The sequence below is a fragment of the Bos mutus genome, chromosome 23, assembly GCF_027580195.1.
Source record: "Bos mutus isolate GX-2022 chromosome 23, NWIPB_WYAK_1.1, whole genome shotgun sequence".
NCBI classification, from domain to species: Eukaryota; Metazoa; Chordata; class Mammalia; order Artiodactyla; family Bovidae; genus Bos; species Bos mutus.
The window spans coordinates 31,091,648-31,109,597 of record NC_091639.1 but is presented as its reverse complement, the minus strand read 5'-3'; the positions used below and the strand labels follow the sequence as shown (position 1 = coordinate 31,109,597).

Here is a 17,950-nt window from a genome sequence, read left to right as displayed (position 1 = left end):
TGCAGGGAACAGAGGTTCGATCCCTGATGGGGGAACTAAGATCCCACATGCCACGCATGGTGTGGCCAAAAATTTAAAAAGAATACTGAGTGTTTTCCCTTATAGATAAAAGTGGTAGGAAAAGCAAATATACGAGAGCCAAAGGATTGGAAGAGTTCAGGTGTGAACAAAATCTTTAAGAGCACTGGTGTAATCGAAGAGCTTGTCACAATTCTGTCAGTGTTAGAAATTCATAACCCAGTCTTTAAAGGTCACAACTATAAGTTTTTGGCATTTCCGAAAACTAATTTCCACATGAAGTGGTTTCTAACTGTGGTTTCATAAGTTGAGTGCCAGAAATACCTATTACGAAGGCATCTTGTTAGTTTTAGAAGTTAAAGGACCTCATGTTTTAGGGGAAAACTGTCTTTGCTTCAGGTTCCCAGTTCAAAGTGGCCAGCAGCTAACTCTGTAGGATGTGGTATATGGGCCCGGTGGGTGGATGGTGAGACGCCCTCCTGTTCTTTCTCCTTTTCTAGGGAGCTTTTCCCCAGAGCTGCTGTTGGCATGTGGCCTTAATCAGGTCTTGCTTCTCCCGTCAAGGCTTGAAGCGCAGTGATTGCTAGGTGCCACCCACTTTCAATCCTGCTAGCTTATGACCCTCAGCAGAATTTCTAAGGGTCAGACTCTCCTATATGACCCCAGATACATAAGCTAGTTCCAGAAAACATTGAAATCTAGTTTGATTTTCTTTTTCAAATCAGTTACTAAGATGAGGAAAAAGTACATAAATTGGTTACCAAGATGAGGATTTTACATTATTTTACAAGTTCAAGTGATAGGCGTGTGTTAGGGTATCTTTTTTTATATTCCTTCACTGATGAAAGGGCCCTACTAAGAGTATCAATACCAAAATGGATCATTTTGAAATTTCTTTATTATTGGGTGAGAAAAAGAAATGTGTCAGACTTAGTATGAAGGTCACTTCCAAATATCTGAGGTGCCACAAGAAACAGAAAGGGAAGAGAAAAAAAATCAATGAGGATTCAGTCTTAAAGTCTGGTGAGTGAAATCTGTCTCATGGAGTATGGGGTTTACATGTACAACCTAGCACATATATGGGTTTTTTAAAGCCCTTTGGGATTCTCTGGGGCGGTGGGGGGTGGGGTGTGTGTGAAGAACTTGAGGCTAAAAGACTGTAAAATGAAAAAAAAAAAACCCAAAAGACTGTGTAGTGACTGGTGCATTTGAAAGTCTGTTTGTGGCTTGCTGTTCCATTGGGGAAAAGCTAAAGTTTTTTTTTTTTTTTTTTCCTTGTAAAAAAAAATTCTTTCATGATTTTAACTGATATTTACAGATGTTTCCCCCCCATCTTCTGTTGTAATTTTTAGGTGCTTCAGAACTGGGCCCTTTTTCAGACCCCAGGCAGTTCCCAAGCATTTCATCCCTCACTGAGAGCCGCTTCTCCAACCCACGAATGCACTATCCAGCCACCTTTACTTACACCCCGCCAGTCACCTCAGGCATGTCCCTCGGTATGTCCGCCACCACCCACTACCACACCTACCTGCCACCACCCTACCCCGGCTCCTCCCAAAGCCAGAGCGGACCCTTCCAGACCAGCAGCACGCCATATCTCTACTATGGCACCTCGTCAGGATCCTATCAGTTCCCCATGGTGCCCGGGGGAGATCGGTCTCCTTCCAGAATGCTACCGCCGTGCACCACCACCTCGAATGGCAGCACGCTATTAAACCCAAACCTGCCCACCCAGAACGATGGCGTTGACGCCGACGGAAGCCACAGCAGTTCCCCCACCGTTTTGAATTCTAGTGGCAGAATGGATGAATCTGTTTGGAGACCCTATTGAAACTTCCTCAGCAGTGGCCCCAGCGGTCTCGGTGGGGAGCCACATCCCCAGTGTATCGACATATACATATATAGAGAGTGCATATATATGTATATCAACTCGCTATCTACAAAGTGCCTGTTTTTTTAGAAAATTTTCTTTTCTTCTTCTTCTTTTTTTTTTTTGCATTCAGCCACTCTGTCACGATCTTGCAACCCTAAGAGGGTAAATCTTGTAAAGCAAAAGGCCCAAGAGAGAGACAGTCCTAACCAGGTTTCAGATAATTTTCTATTTAAACATGTACCTTTGTAAACAAACAAAGGGAAAAAAAAAAAGTATTTTTTGTTTGCTGTTGTCGTTTGGTCTCTTATCCTCGATCATCTGTTCAGATGCCAGTTCAGAGAGGTGGACTCCAAGTCCGGGAGGAAGAACAAAGCCGCTTCCTCCCCGTGTTCTGAAACCACACGTCCTCACGGTTCACGGCGCCGCAACACGTGGACCAGTGCCTGGGCAGACCCGCTTACAAAGCCGGTCCAGGTGCCTGTGAAGGGAAAAGAGGCAGAAAGGAATGCTTCCACTCCCCTGCCATCCATTCAGAGTAACTGTTCCAAACTTTTGCTTTCATACTTTCTGCAAGTACTCATTTGAACTGTTTGGGTCAGTTGTTTTTATTATTATTATGTTTTTCCTACTTTAAGAAAGTGACTTCAAAAAAATACTGATCAGGATAGATTATTTTATTTTACTTTTTCGTACTTCTTTTTTCCTTTTCCCATTGAACCAAAAGGAAATCCGATCCCGAAGCACCTGCCCCCTCCAACCCACTCCTTCTCCTGTTATGCAAAACTGAAAATGGCAATACCTTATTATAGCCATAATGGTAGAGATAGTGTTTGCGTTTGGCTGTGTGTTATTTTGTCTTTTTTTTTTTTTAAATTATGAATATGTGTAAAATCTGAGGTAACTTGCTAACGTGAATGGTCATATAACTTTAAAGATATATTTATAATTATTTAATGACATTTGGACCCTTGAAACATTTCTTAGTGTATTGATATGTTGACTTCGGTCTCTAAAAGTGCTCTTTATTAAATAACAAATTTCTTCAGTGGGCTAGAGCCATATCTGAAATATTGCTAAGCAATTTCAGTTCATCCAGGCACAATGTGATTTTTAAAAAATACTTCCATCTCCAAATATTTTAGATGTAGCTTGTTTTTGCAATGTATGAAGGAATTGATATGTTTCATTCTTTTCAGATCTTTGATTGCCTCTAAAACAGCTTTGCCTTTTTAAAAAATAGCAATAATTAGAGATTTAAAAAGCACCCTGAGTCCTTTATCACTTATGTTGCCCTTTATCAGCATAAAATGCTGGAGTGATGTGGTTTCCTAATTTCTTTGAAATAGTGATGACTCTCGTCATATTAAAAGACAAGCACAAGTGAATCCTTGAACTGCAGAATGGCGTTCTGTGGTTTCATAGTTAAAGCAAAACTTAAAATTGCCAGGCTTCACGCTGAAGACGCAGTCAGCTTAAAGCCACACACGTAACTGAAGGATCAGTCACGATACGCAAGGTACAGGAGAACAGAACTGTGCCAGGGAGCCTTACCCAACCCGCCTTACCCAGACAGTAAGTCAGGGGAACCCAAATCTGCCTTAGCCTGGGCCCCACTGGCAGCTCTCCACAGAATTTGCATTTAAAGGAGCAGAATTAAGTCATTGTCTTCTGAGAGCAGGGTCATCTGAAGGAGCAGGCAAGTTCCAACAGGCAGCTGATCTGAGAACACACAGGCTGTGGGGACCCATACATAGCCTCTGATACTCATTGTATTTCTCACCGTGGAGGGTGTCAGGAAGGCAAGGCTAGGTGGAATCTGGTGTCTACTACTGCGTGTGAACTTGAGCTGAAGCCCTCCTGTCGGATGTACTCTGAGCTCTCCTGGTCCTTAATCCAAGCCAGGACCGCGTCCTGACACCACCAGGCAGATCCCCACCCGCCTCCCCCACAGGTCAGGGCTCTTTCGTTCAAAGTCTGTGCCCCTCTCCAGCCCCCCACCCTAGGCAGAACCTGTTAGAGATTTGCCTCCAGCCCCCAGAAGCCCCTTGCTCCCTGGTCATCCTCCAGCCCACTTCATAGACCCCCCAAGCGTCTCGGGACAGCTCAAGGGGCATTGGACCTGTGCTTCTCACCTGGGAATTCACCCTGACTCCCCGTAATAAAAATCAAGGGGAACACCAAACCAAACCAAGACACTTTGCCTTCTAAAGGTTGTATACCAAGTATGCCTAGATAAATAAGCCACTTTTCTATTCCTAAAGATGGAAGTAGTAATGGATACTATTTATTGTTTGTGTGTGGTGGCTTGAAGCACACCACCATCCATTTATTTTTAAGTGTAAAATATGTGTGTTTGTTTCAGCAGCACTTAAAAAAGCCAGTGTCTGGTTACACATTTCAATCTTAATTAATTGACATAAAAATGTTCTCTCCAGTGCCAGCTGTACCCTATTTAATAAAAAAGGTACTATATCTATACATTCTTTTTTAATGTTAAAAGGGCTTTTTTAAGTTTACAGTACACATACTAAGTGACTTGAGGGACGCTTTTGTGTTGAAATGTTAGTAATGGCTGCAGGCAGCAACCCAGAAACACTTTAAAAGTTTTTTTTTCTTGGGAAAATTCAAGCAGTTCTTCCTTCTCTCTTCACTCTAACCATTTCAATGGGGCAATTTACATTTCTTAGATCAAATTTGGCCCTTTTTCAGCCTGGGGATTAAATTTTGCTTTAAAAAAAAAAAACAAACAGGTCCTTAATTTGCACTGAGTCACGTGCATGATTTGTGATTTCAAGATTAAAACAAAGCCTTACTGCTACTATGGAACCATGAACTAGCCAGCACTGTACCTTCTTCAGGTTAAAATGACATGGTTTACAACGTCACCAATATGGCCACTTTTTTAAAGACCAAAACAACATTAAAAAACCTGTTTTAACCTGTGTCAGAGTTCCAGATTAGGTTCCAAAGATTTTTAGATTTTTTGTGAAATGGCATCCAGTTTAGAACTCAAAGATTCAACAGATTAGCTGTGGTTCACTCTTCAGGCCGTCCTACCCTGACCAGGACCTTTTAAAAGTGAGCAGAGAACTGCACACCATTAGGCCCCATTCATTGTGGAATCAGAGGGGAGGAGATGGGTGTGCTGGCTCAGAGTTCCCTCCATTCCCAGGAAAGCGACTGACTCAGAGTCTAGGGGAATATGTGAAAACACAAAGCATTAGCAAAAACAATAATTATACCTATGACATTCGAAGGAACCATAATAAATAAATAAAAGATGACTTTTTCCAAACCTTGAATTTGTTGTTCTTAAAAAAGATAATGCCTTTGAAACGTATTTTCTATGTGAGAAGTTTTTAGATGTTTGTTTACTTCATGTTTACAAATAACTGTTTGCCTTTTCATGCAGTACTTTGAAATATTATCAGCCAAAACCATAACTTACAGTCATTTCTTAGGTATTCTGAATAAAATTCCATTTTTTTTGGATATGCTTTACCATTCTTAGATTTCTGTGGAACAAAAATATTTGTAGCATTTTGTGTAAATACAAGCTTTCAATTTTTATTTTTTTTTCAATCGCTGTTGCCCAAGACTTGCTTTCGTGCACATATTGTACAAATTCTGCTTTGTGCCACAGGTCATGATTGTGGATGAGTTTACTCATAACTTCAAAGGGACTATTTGTATTGTATGTTGCAACTGTAAATTGAATTATTTGGCATTTTTCTCATGATTGTAATATTAATTTGAAGTTTGAATTTAATTTTCAATAAAATGGCTTTTTTGGTTTTGTTATGTGTGTACACTGGGTTTTTTCTCATCCGCGGCTTCTTCTCTTGTCTGACGCCTGCTCCTGTCTACACCTGGGCACTTATTGGTCATAGGACTTGCCAGGGCTGGATGAGAGCAGAGATCCTATATTATTGGTGAGAGGAAAAGCATCTTGGTAAGCGCTGGATTCTGCTTTGGACCTAGGTTCAACCCCTGGGTCTGGAAGATCCCCTGGAGAAGGGAATGGCTACCCACTCCAGTATTCTTGCCTGGAGAATCCATGGATAGAGGAGCCTGGCAAGCTGTAGTCCATAAAGTCACAGAGTCGGACATGACTGAGCGATTGACACAGAGATGGGTGGGTGAAGAATCTAGGAGTGCGCTCACTTCCTTATCAGACTGTTGTCTGAAGGAAGGAGTGCTCACCCCACTCTTGGGTAAAGCCCCTTATTCCAACCAGGGGAGCAGTCAGGGTGGAAAGACAGCAGCCTCGATGGTTCCATGATCCTCATCTCCAGGCACATATATAGGGCCAGCAGTGAACCCTTGACTGTAAGCACAAGAAGCCACCACCCATAGAGGGGCGATCTATTTTCCTCTTCACATCTCTTTGGGGTTCCTAAAAAGAAAGTCAACCAAAGACGAGGATGAGTAAAAACGGACCTTGGCCTGGGGAGCTCTAGCTTCAGAAAAATTCTACTAGTTGTGAGACTTTTATTCTGGGCCGCTGTTTATTTTTGGTAAGTCCCTCCTCTGCAAGAAGGTCGAGGGCCTGGGTTAGCGTGGTTGCTTTCTTTCTGTCCTGTGCTGTCTATGCCTGGGCTTATCACACTTTTAGGGAGGGACAAGAAAACCTCCGTACCTATGAGCACAACCACTGGCTAGGGGCCCACGTCACACTACGAATTAGAGGCTGCCTTTCAGATCTGCTCATTCTTACCTCTTTGGCTCTGTTTTCTAAAAGAGCTTAGCAACCGCTCATTTCTAAGCCTAGGAGACATCCTAAAAGCACTTGGGGTGAACTTAGGCAGGGGAACTTGTTTGCGACTCTTTGAGGATGCATATTTATTTATCCTTGTAAGTTAAACATCTGCGTGACTTTAAAAGGCATTGCACGGGAGGTGGGCATGGTGGCTCTCTTAGCCATTCCAGCCTTGTCCAGTGGCAGCAGGGTTTAGGGTGCATCACTGTCCTCCTCGGGGGTCTCAGCTTCTTGGTTTATGGAAAGGTGATGGGCTAGACTTTGGTGCTATTGACATTTCAGGCTGGATAATTCTTTGGCGTGTGTGCGGGGAGCTGTTCTGTGCAATGAAGGATGTTTAGCAGCATCCCTGGCTTCTACCAGCCATACACCACGAGCAGCTACCCACTCCTGATGGTGAAAAATGTCTCCAGACGTTGCAGATGTCCCCTGGGCGGGGCAGGGCCGGGGTGGGGCTCAAAATTGCCCCGATTGAGAACCATTGGGCCAAAGCCTCCAACTTCTTAGGCTTTCTGTACAGAACCAGTGTAAGAAGACATTGCTTATTCAAACAGGAGAATCAGGCAGGACACCTAGGGACTTCCCAGGGAGGCAGGCCCATCACCCTCTCTCACCACCTCACCTGATGGCACCCTGAGGTCTGCATGTGTCGGGAGGCGGCTGCTGGCTCTCCCTTCTGCACTGCCTCCCTCTTCCCCGCTTCATGGGCCACGTAGCCCTTGATCAGCACAGCTGTGGGGCTTTGCTGGGACTGGCCGGCTTGGCTGCGTTCATCAGGGCTCTCTGTTTCTCACTGGAAACAACCGGCGGAAGAAGAAAGCAATTTCTCCAGTGTTTTTGACCCTTCGTGCCCCCTGCCCCCCAAATATTGAATCATCAGACATTTCTTAGAGAGTGGGTGTTTCCTGTTAACTCAATCCCAGCCGAGACCGGCCCCATAAACACCTCAGCTCTCTGTCGCAGAGTTTATTTGGCTGGGAAATGGGTATTGCCATGTAAACAGGAAGCCCCCTGAAGTTATTATCTGCAGATGCGGTTGAAGAGCCACATGTTTATATTTATGGGATTTGAGAACAGTCTGGAAAGGCCAGGAAGGAGGTAGAGGAAGCGCTCCTCGTTCGCTGGGAGGCGGGGCCCGCAGATCTTCACGAGCTGATTTTTCAGCCCCTTTGGAAGCGGGTGGTTAATTGCAGTCACCCAGCCAAGAGCCAGGGTAGAAATGGAGGTACCGGCTGGTCTGATGTAAGCAAACAACCCTACCTAGATGATCAGGGTAATGGGGGCACAATCCAGTTTCAGTGTCTGTCGCAATCATTTAAAGCTAGTTTAGAGACGTGCCCTAGGAAACAAGGGTTTTGTTTTTTTTTTTTGGTTGTGGGGTGGTTTGTGATAAGATTGCTATTTTGTAGTCTCTGAGTTTTTCTGGGGTAAGTCAACTGACCACCTCTGTCTCAGTGAGCGCAGGCCAGCTGCCCTGTGAGACCCCAGGCAGACTCATGCATTAGCTCCTCAAGTCAGTTGAAAGGGCCTGGGAAGGATCCTTCATGGGAAGGTCTGCACCACCTGAGCTGTCCGGGTGTTGGTGCAGAGAATGTGGGGTGGCAGGGCAGCTGGCTTCTCCCTTGCCCTGGGTGACCTGGCCACTTCCATCCCTTCTCCACCACCTCTGCTCTTCCTTCCTGGGCTCTCTCCTCGGTCCTGGAGAAGATGCTGAAGGAAGGCCAGGTAGTAACCAATACGTGGATAGGTCCTTATTTAAATTATGAGCTCTGAGCAAAGACAAGGGCATTTCCTTGCTCCTTACCAGCCTTTTTCTGTAGCTCCCCCAGGGCTTCATAGCAGTAGCCATTCAATTGCGAGGCTTTGAAAATGAAATTTAAAAAAATAATAATTCATCAAAATTTAGCCTAGGATCCACTGCAGATGTAAAGGGTAATACACTAAGCGGGGTGTGTGTGTGTGTGTGTGTGTTGGGTGTGTGTGTATGATGGGTACATGCACGCCTGAAGAGAGGGAGAGGGAGGGAGAAGGGGGAAGGGATGGGAAGAGGTACCAGAGCAACCTCTCAGGGAAAGATGAGGCTCAGTGCACACACAGATGCCCCTTGACACAACATTTATTTGCCTCAGATGTTCTTTCTCCTGCAAATTCTGCAAAAAAAAAGCACACCTTCCTCCCATAAGCAATTATTCTTCCTCAAATAGGTTATTTAGAAGGGACCGGGGACACTGGCCGCCTCCCTGAGATGTGAGGAGCACAGTGATGTGGATGACTAAGAAGGGCTATTATTCATTTTTGTAAAGCATTTTTATTCACAAGCGTTCCGTGATTCAGCCGGCCCTGCTGTCCTGACAGACACGCTCAACCAGTTGGAAAGCAGAAAGATCAAGTTTCTAGAAACCCACTAAACGTTTACTAAAACTTACTTTAATTTTGTTTTCTTATGATCTTGTTGCGATGATGTCTGACCACTCAGTGGGGTTTTCTGAAAAACCTACTTTATGTCTTAGCATCACAAGGGTAGCTCACTTCGTGATTGCCACGCTTTGTTCCCGGTTCTGTGTCACTCCACAGCCAATAGGAAGGGAGAAATACCACCCCTGCCCCGCCCCCACTCCCCCCAGAGATACCATCCTTATGGAGAAACCAAGACCATCTAGCAGAATGCTAGGAAAAAATGGGGGCCGGGGAGGGCCAGGGACAAGCTAAAGAACTTCCACACAAGCCCCTCAAGAACAAGTTTTGTCTTCACCACACAGAAGAGGTCAGAACACAGAATTGCAGCCAGGTCTCGTGTGGCCCTGTTCTCCTACTGCCTTGAGGCATTTCTCTCTGAGAACCCAAAGTCCCAGGGTAAACCAGTGCAGGGAGGAAGATGGAGTAGGATCCATGGAGTCAGGAGATATAGGGTACAGTGGCAGAGCCAGAGCGGGGTTTTGAGAGATGAGGGTACCAGCAACTCCCAAAACACAATCAGACAATGCTTTGGTATAAAAAGTGCAAGTGTATTATTTAAAAATAGCAAAAGGCCAACACACAAAACCATGTGATGTGTGTAATCGTGAGGGCCTTGATACAATGGCTTTATCATTTAAAGCTCCTTGGGCATCCTTTCCTTCTTAAATTAGGTCATTTATTTATTTATTTTTTAATAACTGCTTCCATCTCTGACAGTGCAGCAACTCTGGCCAGTTTCACTTTCTGTTTCTCTGTGAGTTTCTCTCTATTCTTCTGCCCTAAAATGAGAGGAACCTTTTGTGGGACTTGTGACAGACCCCAGTAATGTCTTAGCCCAATTCTCTTTTTCCCTCACAGTCATTTAATATTGAAATCTTGAAAATCACAGTGACCTTTCTCCTTTTTAGCCGTGTGCCCGGAGAGTCTTTCTGGGTGTGGCTGTGAGGGTGTAGAAAATCCAACTCCTTATCAAGATCTTATTAGTGGTTTTACAGATGAGAAAGGCAGAGATTATTACTGACTGTAATTCTCTACCACAACTTCTGGGGCACACTGGGAACTCAAACTGTGGAGGAGAGACTTCTGGACTGACTTTCACTCTTCTCAAGCATCCAAGGGAGGGAAGGATCCAGGAGGGATGCAAGGCGGAACTTTAGCAAGGAGTTAAGTGGTTAATAGAAACTCAGTTTTTTTTTTTTTTTTATTGGCTAATAAAACCTCTCAGGGTTTTTCATATTATATGGTTCCTTCAGGCTTCTAGCCCAATGCTTAAAATAAAAAGCAAAAGATGAAAACAACAACAAAAAAGCTGGAGTCTGAATACCCATGCAGCCCCAGTCTTGTTTACTTTTTCATTTCCGCAGTTGTAAAAAAAAAAAAAAAATTTTCCTCTGGTAGTTCAACTTTATCACACTGAAGGAGCCGGGCAGTATTTGAACAACTCCAGCGATTCTTGCCTCCCAGTGAAAGGAAAAATTACGCTCTGTCTCTCTGTTTCGGGCAAGAGGAGACCACGATGCGAATGACAGATGCATGGGGAAATTTCAAAATGAAAGCCTGGGATGGGGGTGGGGAGTGGGTTGGGGAGAGCAGATATTGAACCGAAACCAGCTCTGGAATCCTGAATGCAAATATCTCTGTCCATTTCTTGCCAGTGGTGCTGTTCTCCCAAAGGAGCAGGATGTTCTTGTTTTTAATAATAGCCAGACCAGATGCTAAATTCTCCCCGGCAACATGCTGGAGAAGTGAGAAGGCAAGCAGCTGATTCCTGTTAAGATGAACACCAGGCGAATAAGCCAGAAAGTATGAGAATGCTCTGGAGGTTTTCGCTTTGTAAACCCCCGTTTGGCAGAAAGATCACAGAATCTGAGTTGAAAACACAGAGTGTCCTCCTGCCCCGGTGCCTCCTCCACTCGTGCTGCCTGCTGGGGGCCTTGCTGCCTTCTGGCCATCCTGCCCTTTTCTGAGTTCTCCAGAGCACCGGCCCCCAGGTCCCCCGTGAGGGAAAAATCGGAAGCCCCGTGCCCTCCGGCTTTCACTGACTGTAAAAAATAAAAAACAACAACTCATCAACAGGAGGGATTTTTTTTTTTTTTACTTGCTCCTTGCCATAGAAAATAGTGAAATCCTGAACCTGAGCCAATGATTTTAAAATGGCATCTTTGTTCCATCTTTTTCGCTCTCTTCTTCCCCCTGTCAGAGTCCATCAAATCTCGCAGTTCTTATTTTGTTTTAGGGTCTGCCACACATGGAAGATGCTGCTTTCTTCTTTCCCAGGGAGCTGCCAGAGCCACTGTGGGGCTCTGCAGGGCTGGGCTGACCACAGCAGACATTGACCCAGCTGCACACTGAGGTCTGCTCTCGCCACCCAGTTCTTTCTTTCCCGGAGAGCAAGGGTGCCTGGCTCCCTGACTGCCTCTCCTTGGGGCTTTGTGCCCAAAGTCTGCAGGAGTGAGAGAAGGAATGGATGTTAGGAGCAGGTAGAGAGGTTCATACTGGTAATCAGGTCCCTAGAGTTCTCCTGGGGCTTCCCTGGTGGCTCAGTGGTAAAGAATCTGCCTGCCAATGCAGGAGATACAGGTTCAATCCCTGGGTCGGGAAGATCCCCTGGAGAAGAGAATGGCTACCCACTCCAGTGTCCTTGCCTGGAGAATTCCATGGACAGAGGAGCCTGGCAGACTACAGTCCATGGAGTAGTAAAGAGTCAGACATGACTGAGCCCCTAAACAACACCAATGAAGTCCTCCTTACGGCTTTTCTTCTTTGTCCCCATCATCCTCCTAAGCCCTGGTACTTCCTTTTCCTGGTTGCTGCTCCCTTCCCTGCAATGCGGACAGGACAGCCTAGCTACTGTTTTCTCACTGTTTTCTTCCTCGTTAGCTGTCTTTGAAGTTTGTTAGGCCCAGACCTCACTAGCATGACCATTCCAGGGAGAAGGCAATGGAGACAGAAGATGGTTTACCTCTTTCCACTCTTGGGATGGCACTGAGGCCATTGTTTTAATTTCTTCTTGGGGAAAAGTCATATTTGGTACTATAACCTGATCAAATAAGAATACTTACAACATTTAATTTTCATCACACACTTGACTATGCCCTTGGCACTTGGCTGAATGTTTCATGAGACTATCTCAATCTTCCCAGCAACCTAGGAAGAAGGTAGTACTGTCTTTATCCCCATTTTACTGATGAGGAAACAGGTTTAGACTTGCCCAAGTTACACAGCCATTAAGACTCAAGCCTAGATCTGTATAATTCTAAAGACTATGTCCCTAAGCTAAAACTTTAGACACACTCTCCTTTATCATCAGTGAAGAAAGTAAATGATTTAATGAGATATGAGGAAGCCTAGCAAAGTGTCTGTAGCATAATAAATATAAAATAGATGGACTCTCTTATAGTTACTCTTTGTGCCCCATGGACTGTAGCCCTCCCGGCTCCTCTGTCCATGGAATTTTACATGTAAAAATACTGAAGTGGGTTGCCTTTTCCTACTCCAGGGGATCTTCCTGACTCGGGGATCAAAACTACATATTTTGTATCTCCTGTACTGGCAAGCAGATTCTTTTTGGCTCAGTGGGTAAAGAATCCACCTGCAATGCAAGAGATGAGGATTTGATCCCTGGGTTGGGAAGATCCCCTGGAGTAGGACATGGCAATCCACTCCAGTATTTTTGCCTGGATAATCCCACGGACAGAGGAGCGTGGTGGGCTACAGTCCATGGGGTTGCAAAGAGTCAGACATGACTGAAGCAACTGAGCATGCACAAGCATTATTGTTATGCCTGGACGACAGAGGATGAGATGGCTGGATGGCATCACTGACTCGATGGATGTGAGTCTGAGTGAACTCCGGGAGTTGGTGACAGACAGGGAGGCCTGGCGTGCTGCGATTCATGGGGTCGCAAAGAGTCGAACACGACTGAGCGACTGAACTGAACTGAACTGAATGACTAAATTGATTCTCTTAAAATGTGTCTATAAAGATTCCAAATAGTTTGACTCTCAATACAGCTAGAGCCCCAAGTGGAATGCCTTTTTTAAAAATATTCTTTGGACATTTAAAAAAATGTTGCTCTTTCAAAGTAATCTTTTTTAACTTATTTTATAGACTAATTTTCTACTGAACATCATGTCTAACTTTGGCAATTGGCTTATCATGGCCTCTTCCCTGAAGGAACTCAGAGACATCACATAGCATAAAGGATAAATTTAAAATGCATGGGCACATTCAAAACAGAAATGTTGACTCTGCCCCAACCTCAACCCTCAATATGTGATTTCTTCCAAGGTCTTCCATTTAGGTATGTTGAGTTTCATGTTAATGTTGCTGCTGAAAAAGGTATTAATAAACCCAATTTGGCAGCATTGCCCTCATTTAACAAGAGAAAGGCCCAGACCAAGAAATTCCTGTCAACTTCAACTCTTGCCTTTCCAAGAGTGGCTCTGGGGTCCTTCTTGCCACCTGACAAAGGGGCAGGTGACGAGTCCTGCCCCCGGGTCCCCCGTTTCTGAACTGGCATCACTAAGAGGCGGAACTGATCTTGGAGGCCCCAGGTCTGAGTTGGGATACCTGATGTGTACATGGCTTTGAGTACTTGTACAGGGGCCTGGAGGAGCCTGGGAATGGAATCTCAGTGTTTTCTGCCCTAAATCATCTAAATCTCTTTAACTGAATAAGTAGGTTTCTCTCCAACTGTCTTAAAGCATTTTACAGACTATTTCCTTACATCTATTTTATATGGAATTAATATCCCATTTTCCCAAATTCCCAGAGAATAGAACGACCTCTTTCCCTCTCATTCTCTCTGCCTTATTTTCTTTTTTCTTTCTGGAAATATTTCTTGAACATCTACTATAAGCAGAGCAATATAGTGGAAGGCTCACCACCATTAAAAAGCGTGTTGGCAAGCATCTCTGTTCAATTCATCCATCCCAATAAGAGATGTCTGTCATGCCATTCTCTATTTAAGCAAATTCATGAATGTTTCACGTGGCCAAAAACAGAGATTAAAAAGTTAATGATTCGTTTCTAGAGAGAATTTAGATAGTTTTGATTTCTGCTTACAGCCAATTTCATTTCCCACTTCCTAAAATACTCAAGTATTTGTAAGGTACTCGACATCTATATTTAGTCATACAAGCCTTTCATTTCCACCATAATATATGGGAGGGTTGGTGTTGAAAAAGTGGATGATTTTCATATAATCAGAGGGGGAAATCTGCTCTTGCATTTTCTCTTTCCTATTGTCACAGTCCTGCAGCTGCATGAAGGGGCTGAGCGACGTATTGAAAGGGGGAAGTGGAGGGACTGGTGGTCCAGTGGTCTGGATTCTGCACTTCTGCTGCAAGGGGTACCGGTTCAATCCCTGGTCAGGGAACTAAGATCCCATGTGCCCTGCAGCGCAGCCAAATAAATAAATAAATAATAATAAAAACAAAAGAAAGGGGAAAGCAGTAAGTGGCAAAAAAAGATCTGAGTTCCAGATCCCTACTAACCAAACGTGTGACCTTGAACAAGCCACTTAACCTCTCTTGACCTTCTCCTGAAGTGTAGGCAATGATATATTACCTTCCAGATGGTCTGCTAAGGTTCCATGCAGCAACTCTCACCTATCTATAGATGTGGAGTGGCTTTCAGAATGGAGAAATTGTGGGGAGTTTTAAGAGGCAGCTAGAGTCTGCCTAGCATTAAGAGAGATAACGAGGTCCACTGTTCCTCACAGAATTGGCCAAAGTGGCCCTTTTGTAGAGGATTAGGAAATGAAATCCCAGAGAGGTCAAATCACTTTTGCAGGATCACGCTGTAGACGGATGAGGGGACGTCAAGGGTTGGAATCTATTTCTAAGTAGTTCTCAAGCTCATTCCCTGGAAGGGGCATTTCCTTCCTTTATGAGAGTAGCATCTTCTGCGTTATCCTTTCATTAAGCATTCATTTACTTTTTTACTTTTTATGAACCTATTTCCATTTGTTATTAACTTAAACTGATTCTGTTAAAAATTTCTTATACACATGTGAATTAATTTCCAACATACGAATTCCATACCATACTCCAGCTGTTGTTCAGTCGCTAAGTAGTGTCCAACTCTTTGTGACCACATGGACTGCAGCGTGCTACTCTCCCCTATCTGTCACTATCCCCTAGAGATTGCTCAGATTCATGTCCATTGAGTCCGTGATCCTATCTAACCATCTCATTCTCTGCCACCCTTTTCTCCTTCTGCCTTCAATCTTTCCCAACATCAGGATCTTTTCCAGCTAACCTTATTGAAAAAGACCCATTATACATGACTTCATTACAATCATAGGTAAAGATACCAGGTCTGACCTAGTAAGAAATTTGGTGTAAGAGGATGAATGTCATTCCTTCCTGAACAAAGGTGATCTGTCTGTTGGCAACATGCTTCAAACTGATTGTTCCTTAGTGGACAAGAGGTCCGCTTGTCCTCAGTACTAAAGGTAGATGTCATGACCTTGCTGTGATCCAAGGTCTTTCTATTTGCTGTTTTATGCTCTGACTATAGACAGGAGGCCACATTCTGGATTTCATTCACCTGATGTCCTAGCCATCTAAAGAAATGGTACATGACAGCTAATCTTGAAAAAAGACAGATTTTTCATCTCAATTTTACCTTTCATCTGCTTACCATCTGAGTTACATTACAACCAACACATATCTTCAATTTTAAAGATGTAAGCAGAAAACCATGCTAGTGGTGCAAAGATGGGAGACACAGGTACCAGGTGTAGTGTTATTAGACAAAACTTAGAATGTGATTAATCATCTAATGCTTGTTTAATGATAGGCACTGCCTTATTATGTCTCGTGATTGTGAGACACAAGTGCAAAGCCATTTACAGGGCAGAAGGAAGTGGAAGGCTAAGAAGAGGGAAAATCTGTAGCTTTGCCCTATCCCTTGCTTGACAGAACAGTTGTCATTGTTTTGCTTCACAACCCCCGACTCTCATCTGGCCTGGAGGGAGGGGCCATTCATTCAATAAACACTGATTGAACACTCACTAGAAATGATGGAAAGGAAAGGACAGTGAATGAGATATACTCTGTGCCCCCTAAAAATTCACCATCTACTCAGAGAGACAGAAAAGTAAGCCTGTAAGTGACAACACGGCACAGCAGCGCCACAAGAGAGCTGTGGACCAAGGGTTGTTGCTGTTTGGTTGCAAAGTTGTGTCCAAATCTTTGCAGCCCCGTGAACTGCAGCACGCTAAGCCCTATTGGGCTTCCCTGATATCTCAATTGGTAAAGAATCCACCTGCAATGCAGGAGACTCTGGTTCAATTTCTGGGTTGGGAAGATCTGCTGGAGAAGGGGTAGTCTACCCACTCCAGTATTCTTGGACTTCCCTTGTGGCTCAGCTGGTAAAGAATCTGCCTGCAGTGTGGGAGACCTGGGTTTGATCCCTGGATTGGGAAGATCCCCTGGAGAAGGGAAAGTCTCCCCACTCCAGTATTCTGGTCTGGAGAATTCCATGGACTGTATAGTCCTCGGGGTTGCAAAGAGTCGGACACAACTGAGCAACTTTCACTCACTAAGCTTCCCTGTCCTTCACTATCTCCTAGAGTTTGCTCAAACTCATGTCCATTGAGTCGGTGATGCCATGCAACCATCTCCTCCTCTGTCGCCCCTTTCTCAGTGGTAGAGAACCAAGGGTAGAGGAACCCCATACAGGCAGCAGCCCCCGGGAGCAACAGGAAGATGACGCTTGAGCTGGATCTGGAAGAATGAGTAATCCATTCCTTGCTGTTCTGGGTCTGCCGCCGAGCTTGAGTGTCAGCCCCAGTCCACCTTGCAGTGTGGTACCTGGGAGCAGGCAGGCCCCCACATACAGCTCTCCAGAAGGAAAAAGAGGTGATACGGCCATCCCAGGCTTGTGGCGATCTGTAGTGTTCCAGATCACATATCCATACATAGGATGGGAAAGAGGACTTCTCAGAGGCTTTAGAGTGAGGTGGTTGGGTGAGCAGTATCAGAGTCTCTGTGTGATACGAGTCTCATTTCAGAAACCATGTTCAATACCAGAATAATTAAAGACCCGTGCTATCAAAATATACAGCATGAAGATAAAAATGTGCGATCTTGATGTTTAACAGAAGAAACACCACTGTAAGAAACATTGAGGGATGACAGCACAAAATATCAAAATTTCAGGACCAAGTATAGATATGCTTTATCTGATTGCTCAGATAAAACTGATTATTCAACCTCTGCTACCAAGTGGATTGAAGTCTTTTACTTTTTGGGCCATGCCAGGGCACGAAGAATCTTAGTTCCCCAACCAGTGATTGAACCTGGGCCCCCTGCATTGGAAGCACAGAGTCTTAACCACTAGACCACCAGGGAAGTCCTGGACTGGAGTCTTGATGAGAAAGTGAGAGATGATCTGGCACCTGAGACATTTCAGCGTTCAGTAGAGTGACCAGTATAAATGGTTGGGACACGTTTATGCTCTGGATGAGACCTATTCAAAGAATGTCACGCAAGTTATGCTCACGACTGACCCTATGTAAAACTTTAAAGCAGGATTTTGGGATCTTCTCTACCTACCCCTCCAGACCCCTCCTTTGGAGGCCTGCCATGCCCCTGAAGGACCCCCATGGACCCTGTGTCTCTCCGTGAGCCCACACCATTTACCCCTGCATTGTGGATCTCTTCTTTTATAAGGCGAAAATGTCCTGACACTCACCTTTGAGGAGTCAGTGTATTTGCATTTCAAGAAAGGTTTTTTTTGGAACCACTGAAACCTCACTTCCAAAGTCACATACCCAGCTCAAAGGGCAGGAAAGTTGCTTGGGATGGTTTTTTTGACATCTCCTGGAGCTG

General features: G+C 44.5%; 1 protein-coding gene and 1 non-coding gene across 8 annotated transcripts in view; one reads left to right on the top strand and one right to left on the bottom strand.

Moving 5' to 3' along the window:
- Positions 1-5,690, top strand: part of RUNX2 (RUNX family transcription factor 2) — a 232,353-nt gene extending 226,663 nt beyond the window's left edge. For all 7 annotated transcript variants that reach the window (XM_070361254.1, XM_070361252.1, XM_070361249.1 and 4 more), the window contains one exon: positions 1,371-5,690. In XM_070361254.1, coding sequence (XP_070217355.1) covers positions 1,371-1,849 — 479 coding nt within the window. In that variant the 3' untranslated portion in view covers positions 1,850-5,690. The remainder of the gene's footprint in view (positions 1-1,370) is intronic.
- An 11,707-nt stretch (positions 5,691-17,397) lies between these two features.
- TRNAG-UCC (transfer RNA glycine (anticodon UCC)) lies at positions 17,398-17,470 on the bottom strand. Its single transcript has one exon. It is a non-coding gene; the product is annotated as a tRNA-Gly (tRNA).
- Between the last annotated feature and the right edge of the window lie 480 nt (positions 17,471-17,950).